At 34.5% G+C, this 21,910-nt stretch overlaps 3 protein-coding genes across 6 annotated transcripts; 2 read left to right on the forward strand and 1 right to left on the reverse strand.

The window, feature by feature from the left end:
• Positions 1–1,255: 1,255 nt before the first annotated feature.
• On the forward strand, positions 1,256–4,533 carry LOC123206902. 3 transcript variants are annotated; one of them, XM_044624178.1, is made up of 7 exons: positions 1,256–1,538; positions 1,621–1,715; positions 2,460–2,577; positions 2,707–2,825; positions 3,290–3,473; positions 3,601–3,744; positions 3,887–4,533. In XM_044624178.1, exons 1-7 carry the CDS (start codon positions 1,332–1,334, stop codon positions 3,887–3,889), a joined length of 870 nt encoding a protein of 289 aa, XP_044480113.1. In that variant the 5' UTR covers positions 1,256–1,331; the 3' UTR covers positions 3,890–4,533. The 3 variants fall into 3 exon arrangements, with proteins under 3 accessions (XP_044480113.1, XP_044480111.1, XP_044480112.1); XM_044624176.1 differs by having other exon boundaries at positions 3,959–4,533; XM_044624177.1 differs by having other exon boundaries at positions 3,604–3,744; positions 3,959–4,533.
• A 1,911-nt stretch (positions 4,534–6,444) lies between these two features.
• On the forward strand, positions 6,445–10,139 carry LOC123206915 (probable WRKY transcription factor 3). The gene is made up of 4 exons (XM_044624199.1): positions 6,445–7,028; positions 8,249–8,943; positions 9,031–9,186; positions 9,499–10,139. The coding sequence occupies exons 1-4, from the start codon at positions 6,621–6,623 to the stop codon at positions 9,776–9,778; spliced, it is 1,539 nt and encodes a 512-aa protein (XP_044480134.1). The 5' UTR covers positions 6,445–6,620; the 3' UTR covers positions 9,779–10,139.
• Positions 10,140–10,668: 529 nt separating this feature from the next.
• Positions 10,669–14,798, reverse strand: LOC123206899. Of its 2 annotated transcripts, none has more exons than XM_044624173.1 (10): positions 14,573–14,798; positions 13,663–13,970; positions 13,408–13,491; positions 12,762–13,247; positions 12,518–12,653; positions 12,245–12,407; positions 12,012–12,140; positions 11,506–11,700; positions 11,294–11,416; positions 10,669–11,201 (listed from the first exon to the last, which is right to left on the reverse strand). In XM_044624173.1, exons 2-10 carry the CDS (start codon positions 13,946–13,948, stop codon positions 11,088–11,090), a joined length of 1,716 nt encoding a protein of 571 aa, XP_044480108.1. In that variant the 5' UTR covers positions 13,949–13,970; positions 14,573–14,798; the 3' UTR covers positions 10,669–11,087. The 2 variants fall into 2 exon arrangements, with proteins under 2 accessions (XP_044480108.1, XP_044480109.1); XM_044624174.1 differs by lacking the exon at positions 14,573–14,798 and adding an exon at positions 14,217–14,423.
• Between the last annotated feature and the right edge of the window lie 7,112 nt (positions 14,799–21,910).

The raw sequence follows: 21,910 nt of genomic DNA on the forward strand, positions 1-21,910 counted from the left end.
ACCTCTTCTTCACTATTATCATGTCCTCATCTTGTCACCCATAAAGTTTAAAATATTATAATAAAACCCTTCCAGATTGAACTATGAACATTTTTTCAAGGATTTAAATTAGTTTTTTAAAATTCTGAAGGGCACATATATATTTTCTCCTTTTTGTTAAAAAAATTATCCTAGTCAACTTATATATTTTGAATAAATTATCAAACTAAACTATTTTATTCAAGTTATGTATTTTGAAAAGGTTGTTATAGTCTATATATGTTGTAATATGACTTTCCACTCATATTTTGTTCTATTTAGGGTTAGATTCGAGCTAAGCTGAACTCAAACTCATTTGAATTTGAGCTCAGTTTAGTTTGTATATAGTAGAGCTAGAGTTTGAGTTTGAACTCATAAAAACTAAGCTCAAACTTGGTTTGACTCATTTCGAACTCAGCTTGACTCGTTTCGAACTCAGGCTTTTAACTATCTTGTTATTAAAACGACATCGTTTTAATATATATTAGTCAAAACAACATCATTTTGTATCAAAATTTTTAATTCACAAATTTAATGAGTAGCTTGAGCTTGAAGATGTTGGCTCAAGCGAGTTTGTATAAGTTGACTTATTTCAAACTCGTTCGAGCGGAGTTTAAGCTCGAGTTTCAATAAATTCGATTCGAATTTAGCTTAGTTCTATTTAATTTTTTTGGGGTGTCATATAATTATTAAAACTATTAAAGGACATATTAAAATTTTAAAAATTTTCCGAACACCTCGGACTTTTTGGTTCCCAAAAGCCTTCAAAAATACATTAATACCTCTAATATTAAAAAAAATACAGTTTACCTTTAAATATACAATTACATGTTATTGACAATTTATCTAATTTTTATTAATTTTGAGTTATATGATAATTTAGAAAAAATAAAACTATAGAGATAGATTAATACTATATACACATCTTTTGGGTATATAACTAATGTATCATCATGTGATTGACTATTATTTTATTTTTAATTTAAAATATTTAATTATATAATAACATATTAAATATATATTCAAAAATATATACACATAATTTTATTAATAAAGATAAAAGATAATTTCAATTTTTTGTGTTGCTAATTTTTTTCGTTAACAAATTTTTATCTTGGGTGTGAGAGTGTAATTTAAGCCATCTAGGGGTAAAAATGTCTTTCCGGCTAAACCTTGGGCAAGGAAAATCTGATTTACTCTTTTATAGGCCATGGGGAATCGAACAAGTTTTCCATCAAAACATCAACCTCTATTTGAGATGATAAGCTATCTTAAAAAAAGCCTCCACACTCACTGACCTCAAATCTCCTCCAATGGCGTCCATTTCCGTTTCACTATTGTTCCCTTCAGTCTCTACCCCACCAAATGCAAAATCGTTTCCCCGATCCATTTCCACAATCTGGGTCTCCAAGACCACCCGGGTCAACTCCACAACCCGAACAGGCGAAGCCTCCATGAGCATAGACAACCTTAAACGGTTCTTCGACCTCAACGTTGGCAACTGGTCCGGTTCTTTCCACGTGAGTTTTTCGTAACTTGGCTCTAGTTCAACTTAATCTCTGCTTGAATAAAACAATTAAATGTTTTTACTTAATTTTGCAGCAATTTGATGGTACTGGAAATTTGATGCAAAAAATTCGTACAAAGCTTTCTGTCAATACTTATGGAGAAGATGAACTCATTAGTCTCATTCAAACGTAAGTTTTTATTTTTATTTTTTCTCAAGATTATTATTTTGGGTATCTTCAGCAAATGAAAAATGAGTTTAACATTGAACGGCGAGATCACAATGAAGAGATTGTAACACTTAGATGCGTCAAATTGGTAATGATATCGTTCATGTAGACATCATGTTCATGTTCTTGTTCAACAAGATAAGAACAATAGCATACAACTGAGAATCAATTTGTTATATCAAGCTCTTGAAAAACTTAGGACTAGGATTCTATGAGATATGCTTCCAAAACAACCAACTGTAATCCTAACAAAGAAAAGATTTATTATTTTTCCTCTTTATTATTTTCTTTGATGATGTCACTATATGCCTATCAGCCATTTGGACTTGATTGTGCACTCTTCTTGCCTTGGTTCCTCTACGTGCGTGGGCTACTGGCTTGGTCCTCCATCATTTTTCCCATATAAGGTTGTTGGATTTTTGTTGAGTTCCTGGTAGATTGCACAGAAGTTTGATGTTTCTTGAAATGTTGTGTGGAAGAATATATTATGGCTCATCATAAATTTTGAATTTGGATTTTTTTCTTTTAAGTTAAATAGATTGAAATTAAAAAAAATTGTATCCTTGCCATTTGTTCAGATTCCGATTTTACTGAGAAAGTTGAAGATTTTCCCATATCAAACTATATGGGGATTCTCTTTAGTAGTGATTTTCTTTTTTATTTGGCTTTTATCCTTTTATGGTTTAATTTGGTTGTACCTTGTAGGCTGTACATAAAACAACCTCCATCAAGCACGTTGATTTCTGGATACGAAGAGGAACCAGAATGGGCTGAATACAAAATCAAAGAAACCAATATGTTCACTGTGGACAAATACCAACAGGTGAATGCTTTTGAGACTTTGAGAATTCAGACTGTCTCTTCGTTCTTTACCTTGTTCAAAATTAGCTTACATCTTAGCTTTTATGATTTTGTTGTTTTCTCTTGAATGTGTGTTACTTCTAGTCTGCAGATTGGTTTTTTTCCCAATGAAAGGGCTTTTTCATTGAGATATCAGACTGCCGGCATGCTGGAAACCGTTTTAAGGCAAGGTGTGTTGGGGGAAGATGACATTGGAGAAGAATCACCCAAGTAAGTCATGCTTCAGACAGCATTGCTATTCTATTCCATCAGTAAGAGATCTACCATTAGATTATCTGAGTGGGACTATCTGAACATGTTTGAGAAACAGTGATGTAAAATTTTTGTCGATAAAGAAGCCAATTCTCATATTGTTGAGTGTTTCTAAGCCAGGCTTTTTGGGCTGTGCCTTTTTGCCCCTTAAAAATGGAAAAAAGAACTGTATAATTCTGTTGGAATCTCAATTTATACATGGTTGTGACTCTTATTTTACATGTATCCCAAGGAGAATGAATTGCTAGCCTGGCTCTTGTTTTATGTTTGTTTGTATTATGTGTATTTTCGACAAACCTATACCAGTGGATGCTGAGGCTTTGTACTACTTATCTCCATTTCTAAGATTTCTAGTAAATTACTAAGTGCTTCCAGAATCTCAGTATGTACTGTTTTTAACATATTTTTTCTTAATTTTGCAGAAATCTTAAGCTTCCCTCTTGTCGGCCTGCTATCGTATGTGAAAATTGCTTATATTCTCAAGAGAGAGATAGGAGAGCAAGAGCATTTCATATCATGGATCCAAGAGGGAATTTGGATATGCTTATTATCTTCCTCGAGGACAGAGATAGTGAAGATTTTCCATCTTCACTTGACAGTGATGTGGTAAGTTTAAGTGGCCAAGTAGAGCAATTATTTTGTACTTTGCTTAATTTCCATGGTTTGTACTGAGAGTAAACTAGACATTTGTGCAAATGCACAAGGCTATACCAATTCCTTCTGTTGGTTACAGAAGAACATTGACAAAATTGTACCATTTCTTGGTAACTGGAAAGGCCATTCTATAACGAAGCGCAGTGGAGTTTATGGAGCAACAATTGATGAAGCTGATACGGTTGCTTTACTTGAAATGGATGGCAAGGGTCAGTTAATTCAGGTATTCTTCTTAATATGCTCAAACCATCTTCTTGAATTCGTTGAAATGGGAGACTTTTTAAGGTATTAAATTTGCAATAAATATCATTTGCGCTTACTGTCTAATGTATACCAATACTACCAAAAAATTGTACTTGTTATAGTGAACAGATATTTAACGAAGGCCAAAATCTGAGCTCCTTTTTTGTCCTGACTCTCTCCACTCAAAATATCAGGATTTTTCTTCAACATCTGATGGAAAAGCGGTTACGACTAATGTGCACTGGACAGGAACGATGTTGGACAACCTCGTTACATTTGATGGAGGCTACCAATATACGTTTTTGCCAGGAGGCATGTACATGGGATGGCCTTGCGATATTGCAAAGAGTGTTGCAGAGTCGAAGTCATTCCATTTGGAGTTTGGTTGGGTTGAAGCCCCTGGTAAGAGACAAAGACTGGTTCGAACCTATGATGTCGAAGGCTTGGCTGTTTCATCAACTTATTTTTCTGAGATCAAATTTTGAGTTTCACCCACATCATTGTACCTAGTTTTCTTCTGTTGAATGAGAGATCCATTTTTGAGAAAGCCAACTGATGTAGTATTTACCTTCCATTAATTGATTGAGTTGTGAGGATAGGAATTTGTTTAAACAGAAATTCAAAGGTCCATTGGTGTAATTTTTCTCCGTCTGTGTAAATGGTCTCTTTATCTTTTCTGACCCCTAGCTGGGGATTTTCAATAATATAACGAAAACTATGTATGCATTCTTGGATATGAATTGAAAGAGTAAAACTTTTGAGAGGCTTATAAGTTGCCCTTTCATGTACTCTTGGATGCCACCAATTGTAAGTTATTATTCATAGCCAATTCAAACTTGATCACAGCAGGATTAATTGACAAAGAAAGAATGCAAAACTCTAATAGAAGGAAAAGAATCGCTGCAGAAGAAGAAAAAAAATTGTTGAGATGCATTTCTCGATGATGAGGGAGAAGATCAAATAGCAGTATAACGTTGTCATTGACAATGCAAAACATTGTCTTTAACTCCCCAACTTGCTGAATAATAAATATCTCAAAGTTGGTGAAGATGGCCAGTTGGCCTGCGGCTCTCATGTTGACAATGACTCCACACAAGTTGATTGAAACCACGTCTATTGATACTAAATGCATCAACAATTTGTTCCCTCAACCAGCACCACAAGTTCTTCAGGTAAGCATCAAGTTACAAGCACCTCTATCCGATGTTTTTCCGATCAGATTAAAGGCTGGTTTGGGTTTTGACTTTTGACCAATCTGACCAATCAGTTGACAATATAACGACAATATGATGAAAATGATATAATTAAAATTTTACATGTATCATAAACTGTAATAATTCAATAGAAGATAAATTTAACGATAATAAATTTGTCACCATACAAATAGACTCAGTTTCGAATCGAGTTAAGTCTCACGATGGACATCTATGCTCTAAATAGCGGTTGCAATGCAACCATGCAGGAGTGGACACACCCTTAAATGTGAAATGGGGTTCTAGGGTACAATAGGTAGTGAAAATGTTGAAGGTACAAACATAGGCTCAATAGCAAGTGAGCGAGGTTCATGAACAGAATTGAAACACTCTGCCACAGTCCATTTCACCATTTAATTCTCTGAATCTGCCCACAAACTTAATTTAAGTGTCTTTGTTCATCTTGCTTCCAACTTGCATTCTTGGTCATAGCCTATCAAAATCCTATGCAGAGCTGTTCAAAAGATTCTGTTGAACGAATTGAACTGATATTCAAATAAAAAACTGAACAAAAAAATTAGGTTTCATGAAAAATTGATTTAGATATCATTTCAATAATATAAAAACTCGATATTTTGATTGGATTTACGATTTATTTATTTTGAAAACCAATTAAATGAATCAAATCAATTTGAAAAAATAATAAAAGTGTTGAACTAATTTTCAAAAAATATAATTAAGAAACAATAAAGAGGGTGAATATTTGAAGCTCTGATCAAAATCAATTATTTAAAAATTCGATTAAGTTAATTGATATTTTTTATTTAGTTTAAAATCAATTAATTTTTAAATTAATTAAATTTTGATTTATGAGTTTCATTAAACAAAAATTTTGTTTAGATTCAAAATAATATTAAATCAGTTTGATTAATTAGTTTTGAATATATTTAATATTATTTATTAATTTTAATAAATATTAATAATAAATACTAATTTATATACAAAATAATACTTTCACAAGTAATTGGGGAACTAAGTATTACTGTTTTTTTTTTTTTTTTCAGTCTAAATAAATTTGTTTGTTTCCCCTTGAAATTAAAATTTAAAGTCTATTAAGACAAGACTTCAATCCCATCAAAGAACTGAAATATATTCACCCTAAACATCATGAGATGCTGATAGATGACTTTATTAGGAGGAGGAAAAATGTCTTAAAAACAAGCTTTCATCATATATCACTTTTGTCGAATTTTTTAATAATATTATTTATTTTTTAATAATTTTTTTAATAATATTACCAATCAACTTAATTCAAATAGAACACCTATTTTCGGATTCAGTTTCAACTCAATTTAAATGTAATGATATGAAATTAATTATTCTTTATATTTATTTATTAGTTATTGTAATAAATAATAGATAAGAACAAAAATTAAGCAAGTCACTTTCAGTTATTGCCCCATGGACTTTTGCTTTCCACTGAGAGAGTTTTTCAAGATGAGCATGAACTTAATGAAACTATCCTCCACAACCCACACAGATAAAAACTAAAAACTAATCCAAACCCAAATCTGATCCCAAACTTCCCTTTAACTTCTTCAAACTACTTTCACAAACAAGGAGTCTTCAAGTCCAACCTTCAAGTTCGGATTTTTGTCCACAAATGGCAACTGGGAAAGAAGAAGAATCGAGGAAGAAGAAGCCTACAATCACACTTCCACCTCGGCCGTCTATGGAGAGCTTGTATGGAGTTACCGGGTTCAGCCCTGGACCCATGACTTTGGTCTCAAGTTTCTTCTCTGAGGACTTAAATTACCAATCTTTCTCTCAGCTTCTTGCAGGGGCCATGGCTTCACCATTGGCTAGACAAACTCCAACTCCAACACCGAGCCTTCTGGTTGATAATGGTAGAAATGAAGATGTTAAGCATGGGGATGAAAGGGGTAGTTTTAGTTTTAAAGATAGTAGGCCGAGGAGTTTGGTAGTGGCTACTAATTCTCCTTTTTTCAGTGTTCCTCCTGGGTTAAGCCCTTCCGGGTTGCTTAATTCACCTGGGTTCTTTCCACCTCAGGTAATTTCCATGAGTTTTGTGTTTGTTTTAATGGGTTAAGTTTGTTTTTGCTATTTGGTGTGTGTTTTAATGATGCTTGTTTTGATTACTTCATGGGGTTGAGCATGAAAGTTGAGATTTTTATGATTTGGGTGATTGTAAATTGTGAAATTGAGAAGTAGTTTTGTGTTGGCTTTAAAATGTTAAGTTTGTTTCTGCCTTTTGGTGTGTTTCAGTATTGTTGTAGTTGTGATGAAATTACGCTTGTTTTGAATGTGTTATCAGGTTGAGCTTGAAGTTAAGATATTTATGAGTTGGGTGCTTGTGAATTTTGTAATTGAGAATAAGGTTTAGTGTTGATTTTTATGGTTAAGTTTGTTTTTGCCATTTAGTGTGTTTCTGATTGGGGTTTGAGGATTGGTTGTTGCTGTGATAAAATGATGCTTGCTTTGGTTACTTCTATTAGAATTGAAGTGGAGATTTATGAGACAGTTTGTGTATCTTTTTCTCTAGGGTGAAATGAGATTGGGAAATGTGTGTGTGGTTTTTTTTCTTTTTGGATTTGGGTATTATAATTCGACGGTTAGGTTGTTTTGGAATTGGAAGGAAGTCAACCCTCCTTATGCCAGTTTGTCTTAGTGTTTTAAGTCCTTCAGCTGTGTATTTCCTGGACGTTTAAAAAAAAAATTCGTATTGGTATGTTTCTGCATACAAAATCTCATGCAGGATGTATTTTCATGGTGAGTCTCCATGAAAACTTACTATTTAGCATGAAACATTGAAGATTTTGGTTCTGGTGAATTTGGTGAGATATGTAAAATAATATTATATGAGACTAAATGCTGCTTGTCATTAAACTTGCTTTACCATTTGGAAACCTTGAAATTTCTGTTGAGAACTGTGTAGTTTTTATTGTCCCTGAGAGGATAGGTAGATTTTGCAACGGAGAAAGAACTTTAGGGATCGATCTCCTTCATGCCAACTTTGAGGGAGGAGTGGAAATGCAGTTTAGTTTGTGTTTGTTCTTAGGGACAGGTGGGAAAGATGTTCTGCACAAGGAAAAAAATTAAAAAATTGTGTAGATCTTGTTTCCCTGCTTACCTAAACTTGGATTGTGCTACTGCGATGGTGCGGAAAACGATGCTATTGGGCTATATTTTCTTTCTAGTGTTGACACCAGTAGACATCAATATATTGTGTTTGTATCATACTTTCACATATGCACCTTAAAATCCATGCAGAGTCCCTTTGGAATGTCCCATCAGCAGGCGTTGGCACAGGTTACGGCTCAAGCTGTACTAGCCCAATCAAATATGCACTTGCAAGCTGAATATCAACCTGCACAAGTATCTGCTTCTGCAGAGTCATTGGCACATCATCCATTGTTAACTCTAGATGAAGCTTCACAAAAGCCGATGCAACCTGCTAACTCAGACCCTCAAAGTTCTGTGATGGATACATCAGAGGTCTCTCAGTCTGATGGAAGGCACCTGAATCCTTCTCTTGCTGTGGATAAACCTGCAGATGATGGCTACAACTGGCGTAAATATGGGCAGAAGCCGATTAAGGGCAGTGAATTCCCTAGAAGCTACTATAAATGCACGCACTTGAATTGCCCAGTTAAAAAGAAAGTAGAGCGTTCTTCTGAGGGTGCAATAACTCAGATCATCTACAAAAATGAGCACAACCATGAAAAGCCTCAACTGAATAGACGTGCAAAAGATGGCTGTGATGTAAATGAAAAGATAAATTCTCAGGCTAAGCCTGAAGTTGTTTTGCAAGGTCAAATAGCACCTTCTCATTCGGTTCCAGGAAATAACCAGGAATCTAGTCATGCAGCTCCCATACAGATTCCAGAGTCAAGTGACAGCGAGGAACTAGGTGATGCAGATAATAGAAAGGAAGGGGATGATGATGAGCCAAATCCTAAGAGAAGGTAAGTTTTAAACTGGTTTCTTAATGAATGATACCGAGTTTTCCTTCATTCTTCCAAATTTTGAGTTTTCTGTGCCTTGGGGACCAGGAACATTGCTGGCGAGCCAGATGTAATGGTGTCACATAAGACAGTCACAGAACCAAAGATCATTGTGCAAACAAGAAGCGAAGTTGATCTTTTAGATGATGGATACAGGTGGCGCAAGTACGGGCAGAAAGTGGTCAAAGGGAATCCTTATCCAAGGTGGTATTTTTGCCTACATATCTATCATTTGTATTTTGGTACAAAAATAAATTAATGCTTGTGGATTCTAGGCAACTTTTTGCTGAATACACTCTTGGAATATGGATCAGTAAGGAATTTGGAGAGCTTGCTTTTAACTTACCATTTTCAATTTGACGGGCTTACCCAATGTAGTTGTTTATCTTGCTTTGCATGTTCATTTATTTCTATTTTTCCATTTTGAGTTTGAGCAGTGAAGCTTTTGGTACTTTCACAAGCAATTTGATCCATTTATTTAAGGATCTTTTCTGATGCATTAAAATCTATCTACAGGAGCTATTACAAATGCACCAGTGCAGGCTGCAATGTCCGTAAACATGTCGAGAGAGCTCCAACTGACCCCAAAGCTGTCATAACTACATATGAGGGGAAACACAATCACGATGTCCCAGCTTCAAGAAATAGCAGTCAGAATGCAGCCAACAATGCACCACAACTAAAACGGCCGAAGGCAGTGACTCAGAAGCATCCGTTACTCAAAGACATGGAGTTCGGAAACCATGACCAAAGACCAGTGCTTCTGCGGTTAAAAGAAGAGCAAATCATAGTGTAAAGTTCTCTTTCAAAATCCGTTCAAGTTGTCACGAGACCAGTTCAGTGGCTGCTTCCATCAAAATCACATGGTGCAACATGAAGAAGCATTGCAAGGAATGATATGGAAGAAGCATTGCACCAATGTATGAGTCATGCTGCCTAGACCAACTTTAAAATCGAATCCGTAAGTACTATTGTTGCATAGGACCTCTCAAATTTAAAGGCAGAGATGTTCTTGGTAATGTAATTTGACTTGCCTGGTTTTCTTTAGCCCTTGTTCATTTCTGCTGGCATTGGCTGTTGCGAATATTGGAGCTAAAAGAAATAGAACCGTATGTTTGTTCCTTTTCCAGAAAAAATAAAAATAGAAGTTACAGCCATTTGTAAGTTGATTGCTAACATTTTGTGGGAACTTGCTGAATCTAAATATGAAGTCCAGAATGGGCGTTCCCGATGGAAGATTGGACTTTCCAAGCAAAATCTCTACTCCATGGCATAACGTCGAATGGGCAGAAGAACGAGGAGTAGAACGGACATTATTTATAGCTAGAATGGGCAATTCTATAGGCACGCTGTTGTTTTGTTAGTAATTCATTCAAAATTACTTAAATCTTATGATATTCATCATCATTACCACTTAAACTGGTGCATATTTTGTGGCCTTTTTCATTGCTGCGATTTTCAACATCAACATCAGTAATCATGTATATTCATGATATCCATAACCAACAATATTTTGTTGAATTTCAATCTTCACTAATATGAAAAGAACTATACCCTAAAGGTAATTAAAAAAAATTGTAGGTCGACTTAATCCCCTCGACATAGAACTCAAACCAGATTAGTTCAATCTTGAAAGCTGTCTCAGCTAAGCTTGGCTTGCAATTCAGTCAGAGACATATCAAATAATTGTTAAAACAATATTATTTTATTCATCATTAAATAAAATGACATTGTTTTGTTAATAAATCATACACTCGAACCATAAATTCGAACCAAACTTTAAATTTAAAACTTAGGGACTGAGTTAAACTCGAATTATCCCAAACTTTAACTTGACAAATTTGAACCAAACTCGAGCCGCTTCTTTTTTCATTTGGGTCAAACTCATGTCAAGGGTGTTTGAGCTCGTTTTGGTTTGGTTCGTAGCCACTGGATAAATACAAAGCTATAAAAGCATACATTTTACTGCTTTAGCTGAAGAATTAAAGAACATCTCAAGTTACTCTAGGTTAATTATTTGGAACAAAGTGGTGAATCTTCCCCTTTCTCATGTACAAAAGCTTTAAATTGCGTGGAATTGGTGGGATTCTCTTCTCTGCATTTTATCAATCTTCATCAATGGTCATTAAAGTGGGAATTTGGCCATGATCTACAAACTCAACCTTGTTAAGTCTCAAACAGCACAGGACTTGCTCCGGCAGCTCCTCTGGCTTGTGTGCCTGCTTAATAACAATGAGGGTCAGTCAAAAATTAATCCCGATGAAACTCTCAAGCTTATTGACAGAAAATGCAGCGCAGACTGATCTGTTACCTGGATAGTTAAACCCATGTCAAGTACTCCGGATTTCAAACGATCTCGAAATGAATCAAGTCCCTTTCTTGAAATGTAGCTGAAGCGATGAATGTCAAGATCAATCTCGAAGTAATTTGGACCCTACAGAAGAACAAGAAATTTGATATGCAACTCTTTCTCACAGGCTAAGCATTTGGAAGCATTAGAGAACAAGAAGTTAATGTTTCTACCTTGTAAAAATTGTGCTGAGGGCGAGAAAGGACCGGTTTTTCATTATAAGCATTGACGAGTTTCCTTTCTGTGGAGCTCAAGTTGAGATCCTCTGGATTAACCAATCCGGCCAAAATCTTTAATCTTTCTCTGAAAGGAACAAAGGAGTCTTTTGGAAACCCTTTAACTCTTTCCATTTCATCCTCCACCAATTTCTGCAGCAAATAAAAAATCCGTAAGCAAGGAGCAGCAGATTCTATTCCATGCTCAATGCAAACATCTGCTATTCGGAAATTGTAAACTGTCTCGACAATGAGTCCATATATGAAAAACACACATCTAATCTGGTAATTCAGGGTAAAATGCTATATCATATTCTCTCGAAAGTTTGGGATAATAGAGTTTGGCTACTGTATTCATGCAAAAAGCAGTGTATAAATATGCCTTTATGCATATTCTTTCTGGCAAAGACAATATATAAAGAAATGACAAGACCTTGTTGAGTCCTGATTTGAAATGAGGTTACCTTGATGCTCTCTTGATACTGGAGGGAGATATCTTTCTCAAAATTCTCAGAAAGTTTGAAATATAGAACAAGGCTTATCCCTTCACCATCGCTATCTCCAAGGAACATTGCAGCGGGATATGTAGGCAACTGCCGAGAGAAATAGAGTTATGATAAGATAAGCACCATCAGCCAAATGAAATGCAAAAAAGGAAAAAGGAAGCAATTAATGAATAAACATATCAAATAAGTACCTGAATATTTACTATCAAAAGTGGAGGGACTTTCCCATCTGCTTTCACATTTGGAAGCTCAAGATGCTGGGCAATGTGGTTAAACTTTCTTGGGCAGACAAATAGGTCAACACCTATTGGTATGTACGGACTGTGATCTGGGGCTGGAGACTTTCGCTTATCTCTGCAATGTAGATTAGGCAATTATAACCCTACCATAATCAAGAAACAGAAAATAGAAATTTATTTTTTGCATATGCCTTGAAATCCATCGAAACTAAGTCAATTGCATACTTGAAATATGACTCGCCACGGAGTTTAAAAGTCGATGGTGGGATTTCGGACCAACACCCTGGAGTTGGCTTCTCATCTGTGCAACGTGGAATTATGAATCCAGCTTTGGGTCGATACACGAATCTTTTTGAAGCACCTGCATGTATACCAAAGAAGATTCATACCAAGAATACCCAAATATTTTCAAGGGTCCTAAATTCAGAAGAGTTGAAATGACATGCATTTCAAAATTTTGAATACTAACATAATTCAGTAGTCTCTTCTCCATCACATGATCTCCTCTTAAATGAAAGCCTGAAAACTGCTGATTTCTTTCTTTGAGGCTGTGGACCTGAAACCGTTGAACTAAAATTCTTGTCATTGAAACTTACAGAAGGAACCATCCGAGCCAAGCTTGATTTCATGTTGTTCCCTTCAGAGTCACGTCTATTATCTATTAGACCTTTAAAGCTTCCGTAAGACTGATCTAAGACTTTCTTCCTCTTGCTGAAAATCTCGTCCGTCTTCCCCAAGCGTGAAAGGTCGTAACCTTGGGCACTAATACATGTAAACTTGCTTGATTCATCTTTGCTCAAACATTTTTCTGCTTTGCCTGTATCCATTTCTACATAACTCTCATGGAACTCTTCATATTGACCCTTGTCGTCCATAATGCATGCAGAACTTTCATACTGAACCATTTGGCCACCTGAGATGGTCCCAATTGTATTGCCCACAATTGGAAAACCATCTATTGCAAAAATGAAAACAGAAAACACCAGAGAAAACTCAGATTTGTTAAGTAGTTGGCCTTTTTGGTGCTAACAAAACAATATTCCAACAAGTTCATGAAAAGGGGGAAAAGCTGATATTATCTTTACGATATGAATATATTTGGAAACATTCATTACCTCCATACACACTAATGTACTCATCGTCTGAGTCAGACTCCAGAATACTAACTGAGTCGAACCAAGCATCCTCTTGGCAAATTACTGTGACCACCAAGATTATAATCAGATTTCATTAAGCTATATGGTTGAATTTATGCTTACTGAAGAAGCTACAAGTCAGTAACATCAATTGCGATATGCAAAAAAAAATTAAAATCAAGCTTCAAATTATCAATGGAAAAGTAAGCTACTCATTCTTTGCAAAGTACATACCGTTTGCATCAAGTTCTCTACTGAGGCACCATTGCAACTGCCTTAGATGGATTGTTGTATTGGGAAGCTCAGATCTTTTGCCAGTGGCGGTTAAACCATTTTCGAAATCCTTATGCACATATTGACTAACAGCAAAATCTGCTACACAAGGTCCTGAATCACGACCTTTTTTCTTGGTGCCATCAAAAACAGCGTTTGAAACTTTCCGGTGCCATTTGGAGACCCGGTACCTCCGCCGCCTCCTTACCTTAATGCCGTGCATTGGTGTTGAAGCACAAGCGCCCATCTGACTATTTCACTACAAAATCCTGCAGACAAAATCATATTCCCCATTAGAGCTCTGTAGCAAAAAATATGAAAACACACTCCATCTTTTCATTTCTCAAAATGGTATCAAAAATCATTTTCGCGTCATCATCCTTTAAGTGTCATGTACACAACACACCTCAAAATATAGTCCAGATCAACCAATCAATGATAATAAGGAGCCTAATATGCAGTTGCAAGCAAGCAACAATCAATACAGAAGCAAATAAATTAGGGTTCAAACTTACAATAATCTTCACCTACAACATCATTATCACAAATAATACCTATTTTTCCCCCCTCATTATTTTATACCCAGAAAAGTTTTTAACCGTATCTCCTAAAAGTTACAAAATTGAAGTCAAAAAGAGGAAAGAGTAAGGAAGAGAGGCCAGCCACTCTCTGTTCATCAACACGGAAGCTTCTGTTTTCACATTTATATATATAAAAAGCTACAAATGAGAAAGCTTCAAAACGGGTCCACATTAAAAGTTAACAAAAATTTAAAAGAAATAAAATAAATTTACAATGCATGCGTCTACAGGAATTTCAAGAAATCCCAGAAAGATGAACATGAAAGGAAACGATTTTAAAAACAAATTACGTAGAATTTTCTGTGTGTCACTCTCCCTCTCTCACGACACCCAGCCGAGAGAGAGAAAAGACAAAACTGGGTTTGTGTTCTGATTCGGCTTCCGGGTCCAACGACGACGCCGTACGGCGAGGTCGGATCCGGGTCAAAATCCTACGAACCGACAGAGAGGACTGTTATTTGATCTTCTTCTTCTTCCTTTTTCTATAAGAATTTGACAAAGAGAGAGGTACATAAGAATTTATTGCCAGACTTGATTATTAATTTATTTGTTTTCAAAAATAGAAATTTAATTATTAATTTAAATAAATCTACTTGAAGGTTTTGTCTGTGTCTCCTTGAATTTTGGTAACATGATCGAAATTTCGCTGTCGTCGAGTCATAAGTTTGATCGCAGTTTGTTGAGGAGGTGCCACGTCATCTGTCGGTCAATCTATTTAACTGACTTTTCTAACTAGTTTGACGTGATCCCGTTTCCTGTATTTTTATCAGTTTCTATCTTCTCCCATTTTACCCTCGGTAAAAAAATAAGCCTTGCTTTCTTCCATATTTTATTCAATTAATAATTTAAATTAGAGTTTGATTTGATCCAGGCTAGAGCTGGGAGTGGGCCCGTGTGAACAAGTGGATCAGTATAGCCCACTTTTTGTGGGCATGACTTAGCCTTGGCATGGTTTGTAAACATAGCAAGTTATATCAAATATCTCACGAGAAGGTTTATAGATTGATATGATACTATATATAGAAATTAAAAATTTTTAAATTTTACAAAAATATAAATATTATAAATTAAGTTACAAAATAGCTCACAAAGACATGATCTGTGTGTCATGATTGTGTTATGGCCCTTGAGGTTTGATCAATCAATACGACTTGTCAATGTTTGTATTTTTACGAGCCTTGACACGATATTTGTGATGTGTTGTGCCTTGCCATTTTTGAATAGGAATAATATAACTTGAATCACAATCAATTATGATCTGATTAAGAGTAAACAAAATTCAATTTGAAATTATCTCAAATCTAAAACAGTGAATTCAAGATTGACTTTGACATTGATGAATTGTCAATTTGAACTTAACTAATAGAAAAAGAAGAATCAGCTCATCTCATCAATAAGACAACACGGGTAAGATGAGAAAATTCAAGCTAAATTGAGTTTAAACTAAAATTTTTTTAACTTAAACTTGATTCGATAAAATCTAACCCTAATAGTAAATTAAGGCACCACATGGAGATACGTGCAATAGAAATGGTCCAAAAACAAGAGAGACAGACACAGCGCACAAGCCATAGACATAAACATAAAACTCCATTAAATTCGGCTTTGAAATGACCATAAAATCAGAGCCCACTCCCACTCCAGCTGAATCCAGCTGCATTTGTGAACTTTATTGAATTCTATTTCAATTATAAAGCTAAGCCTGCATTTAAACAGTATTATACATGAGTTTCTATATATAAAGTTGTGCATTTTTGTCACATATAGCATGCTTTTTATATTTGGACTTCCGAATATAAAGCTCTCTAATGTGTTCGATGTATAAAGTTAGATAGGGCCTAGACGGCAAAGCGTGATTTAAGGTCCAAGTCAAGATGTAAAGGGGATTTCATCTGGGTGAAACGAGATTGATGAGGATAAAAGAAAAGTCATCAAATATCCTTTTAAAATAAAAGTCAAGACCTGTTATAGGCCTCCACTAAGATGGATATCATCGATAGTGTTAAAATGCGATGATTTTCGATTGGACACTTTGAAAAGGCCAAGTGAACAAATCCCCTGATAATGTTACAAGGGTAGTCATTTTTTACCCTTTTGGAGTTGAGGGGATTTTGAAATTTTTTATATTTTTAGGGGTTGTTTTAAGGGTTACGTACGTGTTATATGTTAGGACTGGGCCTTGTCTCTAGTGATTCAAAGTTTGGTTGATGGGAATGATCAATGGGGTGGGGCTTACTTTTCATTGTATCTGGTGGAAACTTTAGCTCACGCTGTGTCATCTCAGAGTACTGTTCTTGGAGGAATCGTTTGACAGTTTTTCCCTTCATGAGTGGTCACTTTGTATGATAGCCAGAATACAGAGAAGAATGTCCTTCAAATGCTCTAAGTGGGCAAAAAGTAGGGTTGCACTTGAATTGACTCAACTCAGTTTGACTTCATCTCAATTTGAGTTAGAGCTTTACCTCAACTAGAATCCCTTTTTGATGACTTTGTTCATCCTATTAATGACACAATTAATTTCATCGATAACATCTCTAACCAATTTAAATAAGTTTGAGTTTGAATTAAAATTTTAATTCAATTCAAATCCTCTTTAAATAACATAATTTATCTTATCGGTAATACTATTTATCTTTTTAGTAATACTATTTATTTTATTGATGATTCTCCAACTAACTCAAATGAGTTTGAGGTTGAATTGATCCCATTCAATTCGAATCCGACCATAGTGCAAAGAGCCCTTACCTTAGACTTCATGAGCTGAGAAATGGGAATTTTGAAGAACATAATGGGCAGCCTTGTGGCCAAGAATATATAATACATGCATTATGTGCACCATTAATACCATAAAATAATTTATGTAATAAGCAAAAGAGAATTGCAATGCTTGTGTTGAGTGGATGAACCTCTCTAAATGGGATTTTGAATAAGCTGGCTTGGTTTTTTATATTGCAAAAGTGCTTTTGAAAGGTCATTGTTGAATGACTAAGCTTCAATTACTAGAGTTGAGGATTTGCAATCCTAATTGAATGGACATAAAGTAAAAGTAATCACTTTGAAAGTGCTTCTCAAATGCTTCTACTTTGTCACTAAAAACTGATGTGCTTTCTTAATTAATACATTAAGTTGAAAAAAAAAAAAAAAGAGAAGAGTGGGATAAGAGGTTGATTCGAATTGAATTAAGTTTTAAACAATAATATCAAAAAATGTAAATAACAACATTAAAAAAAGAGAAAAATCATCAAAGAAGAATAATCATTAAAAAAAATCGCCGACAAAATAAACTTTGTTGTTAACATCAATCTTAAGCTGAAGTTAAACTCGACAAGCTAAATTATTTTGCACTAAGTGTAACTCATTTGAATTAAATATGAATTTCAACCCAAATAAATTAATCTTGAATCCAAACCTTATTAAATCACACAAAATGAAAGCAAATATAGTTTTGCTAGACGAGTACAAACGGAGGCAAACTCATTGACCTTGACAAAGTCAAAAAAACATCTACAGATGGAACAAGACAACATTGCACATGCATGCAGGTATAAAATATATAATAATAATTTGAATGGAAGAGTAGGTTATTAAAACCTAGATCACACCGCTCAGATCGATCAGAAATAGGAGATAAATTCAATCCATGTTAAAGTTAAAACCTGCGTCAGTCATCAAACTAGACTAATTCAAAGTACAACTAAATGAAAGTCAAACTAATCCTATTGTCATAATAATGTGAATATAACTAAAACCAGTTTCAAAATTTTTAATTATTTACTACTGATGTCACTTATTCTTGTCTAAAACATTTTGGGAGTCGAAAACAGAAAACTTTCCTCACTTATTTCTCTGATATAAATCATGCATGAAACGTTTCATTTCACACCACTTTTGACTGAGAAAAGAAAAGAACTCATCTTCTTTCTTTTTTATGACAATATCTAAATTCAATATTTGTTTAAAAATTAGCTACCATAGTCTATAAAGTAAGAGACCAATAAAAAATTGTAGGACAGAATAATTTGGATCAGCTGCACCTGATAACTTATATTATATTGAGCAGTGTCAAAGCTAAGAACAGCATTAAACCCAGATGCCAGATGGCCTTTTCAGGAACTGAAAAGTTTGGTTCCAGGTTCAATGTGATTGCATTAATTTTATACATAGAACTTGGTGTTTGAGAAATGCAAGGCATTGGCACATGGGAAATTAAAGTTTTTCACTTCACTGATTTTAAGTAGATTCTATATATAGAATTAATAATTGGTTTTCACTTTACTTGAGTGATTGATCCGAGACAAAGCTAGTTGTTGAGATTTTAGCTGGTTTGTTTCTTTGATGTTATTGTTTTGGGTTTATTATAATACTGTTGTTCACATCAATAACTTTATGATGATATTGTATGTTATCAAATTGAGTCGGGTTTGATTCAGTGTTTAGCTTAGCTTGACTCAGATCAAAGCTACTCATACTTCTGATCTTATGGATATTGTTAAAAGTTGAATTATCAACTTGTTGGGTTATTATGGGGCTGATGATGATGGGGGGCTCGGATCTCTCCCCTGCAAGCTATTTGTGGGTCAAAAGGTTAGAAATGTGGTTTGTACTTATACTTTGGCAAACTCCCCATCAGTCGTCGCATCCTCCTCCGCCAACGACATCTTGTGAGTTTCCCCATTCGTATAATAATCTCTTAGGAGGCGTTTGATTTGAGTAATATTTTGTTATAAAAATAAAAAAATTACTTTGAAGATAAATTACTTAGAAAATTACTGGATATAAATGATTACTATGTTTGATAAAATTTGATAGGTATAAATAATTATTGTGTTTGATTAAAGGTAATAAAAAATTACTAATAAATTATTTTACTTAAATGTCCTTGAATATAATTATTTTTAAATTTTTTTATATTATTTACCATATTAATTAAAAATAAATTTATTTTGGTCTCAAAAAATTAATAAATAATAATATAATTATAATAAAATTAAGATTACTTTAGTAATCTTTAAATAACTACGGTAAAGGTACTGTAATATTTTATTATTAATAAATTAAACAAGGAAATAAAAGATAAATTATCAAGATAATCTTAAAAAATTAGAACCAAACGCCCTTTAATATAATTTTCTCTTCCATAAATTAGATCATTTAATCTGTTCTCTTTCGTGTTGTTGTTATCACAGTTCTTCATTTATATTTTATGGCGTGTTTAGCAACCATAGAAAAGTAGTTTTCTGTGGAAATAGAAAGTCTTGCTCGCTAAAGCAGCAATTCCTATGAGCACAAAATATTGAAATTTGTAATTTAATGATTTTGTTTTTGATTGCGTAACTGATTCTTCATAGCAAAAGATATTCTTTTTTAAATGGCAACTGTGGATGTCGCCTCAATCCGAGGATAGCGCAGCGCACCACTTAAATTCTTCGTTGGTCTCGAGATGTTACCCTTAAAACGCATCTCGCAAGGGAGAAGAAGAAAATGAGTTTATATAGATAATTTTAAAACAAGAGGACAAGAACATGGAAATCATTTGATGTGAAATACTTTCAATGGATGTGAAGCAACTTGAATAATTGTTTTTTAAAGATAAATTGTTCTGTATTCATTTTGGGATTTTATATGAAGAATAACTAACCAATCTATGCTCTTAACAGATTTCTATACCATACCAGTATAAATTTAGACTTTGACTCCAATTATGCCAGAGATGAACTCTTTTTTCCCCATATTCTGGAAGTTACATTGTGGCTGCTCCCTCTTCTTGAGAGCAAAGGCAGGTAGACATTGATATTCAAATATAGATATTCAGATAGATATTTTCCGTTCCTCACTAACTCTTATTTACTCTCACACTTGATTCATTCCCTGGGATGTTTAATCATGAGTATAAAAGATCCCATTTTCCTTGCTGCTAGTCCATTCTGTATAACAGTAAAGCTGAAAAGCAAAAGATCTAGATTTAGTTGTTAACTAGGCTGAAGATATTGATTGAATTCAGTCAATAACAAGAATACCCTCTAGTTTGGAAGAGAATAACTGGGCTCCCTAATGTGTTATATTTTCATTTGACTTATTATTTTTGTTTATTTTTCTGCTTTTGTGAATATTCTAGTTTGATTTGAGTTCTGAAGAAAATTTTTTGTCTGTTTTGGATTGAAGGCTCCAGGTATTTGGTGTGTGGTTCCTTGGGGAAAATTATTAAGAATTGGGTTCAGTTTATATGGCATCTAAGCGCAATGTTCATTATGAAAAACTTGGTACCTATGAGACGATTATAGATTTGATTATTCGCCAAAAGCTTTGATAAGATCCCATGGAAGTCGATTGCACTCGCACTTTTCTTGCTTTGTCTGCTTCTCTTTCTTTCTGTGCTTATTTTCACTGGTCATATGAGTGGAGAAAGGGCCCAAGTTTATGGCCTTTTAGTCCTTGGAATTCTTTCATTCCTTTCAGGTAAAAGTGCCTAATTAATTAGATTTGCTATGCTTGCATTTTGAACTTGATGGTTAATTTTCTTTTTGTGCAACATACTACATAACTTATGTCTAACATGTTTAGTTGCAAATGGAATCAGACATTTGATTAAAGAAGCGAAGATTCTTAAAGGGCTTTGAATGCTTGATTGGTATAGCTTGTAAAACTGTAGGCTGAAGATCAATAGGCCTTTCTTCAGTTGCAGCCCATTGATGTCAGACCATTCATATGAAAATTGTTATTTTTTATGCTCTCTTGATATTTGTCTATTAACTGATGTGGCAGGCTAGATAGATTTTATGTGTCTATGATGATTGATTTATGCCCCATTTGGAGTAGTTTGGCTTTTGGTAACTCCCATATAAAGATGTGGGTGCAGCAAACTTGGTAAATTAGAAATGCTGTTTTCATGTATCTGCCATATGCTTCTTATTTTGTCCATTATACTTGTAAATGCCATGAAACATTTAACTGTATTCTTCTCCCTTCTCCTGACAACCCTATAAACTGATCACTGTGATATCGATTTTCTGGCTGTAGGCTTCTATGAGACCTGGATAGCATATTATTCGCGGAGGCGAATTCCAGGATATCGCTTCGCCGCCATCCCTGATTATTGAAGCACCCACCTTCATATCCACAGTGAGCTGCCACTTTCTGATTGAGTGTATTATTTGCGAGGTAGTGTATGCATTGCTCACACATCGAATTAAAAACTTTGATCAAATATGTAATGTAATCAATGGTGGATTCGAAGTGAATTGAATCTAAATAAGGATTAAATTGAGTTTAAATTCATAAAATTCAATTTAAACTTAAATTCATTTGAATTGACAATAAAATTTTTGTATAAAAAGATGATTGCCTGCTACTATTCAACTTGAGTTAGGGTTGCCTGCTTGACTTTGTGCCGGATGCAGCAAAAAATTGTAGCAGACTCAGTAAGAAGAGATAAGGTGCGAGGTCAATTGCTGATGCAGAATGCAGATGCAGCCAAAATGGTGGGGATCTTGGCGTTGGCAGCCTCGAGACTGAGGTTTACACGTGACCCACTTGGGCTCTTGTGGTTGCCAAATCATTACCAATACAATTATATCATATTAATAATCTCACCAAACAAAAAAGGTACTAAGTAGGAATGGCAACACGTT

This window comes from Mangifera indica, unplaced genomic scaffold (genome assembly GCF_011075055.1).
Source record: "Mangifera indica cultivar Alphonso unplaced genomic scaffold, CATAS_Mindica_2.1 Un_0053, whole genome shotgun sequence".
NCBI classification, from domain to species: domain Eukaryota; kingdom Viridiplantae; phylum Streptophyta; class Magnoliopsida; order Sapindales; family Anacardiaceae; genus Mangifera; species Mangifera indica.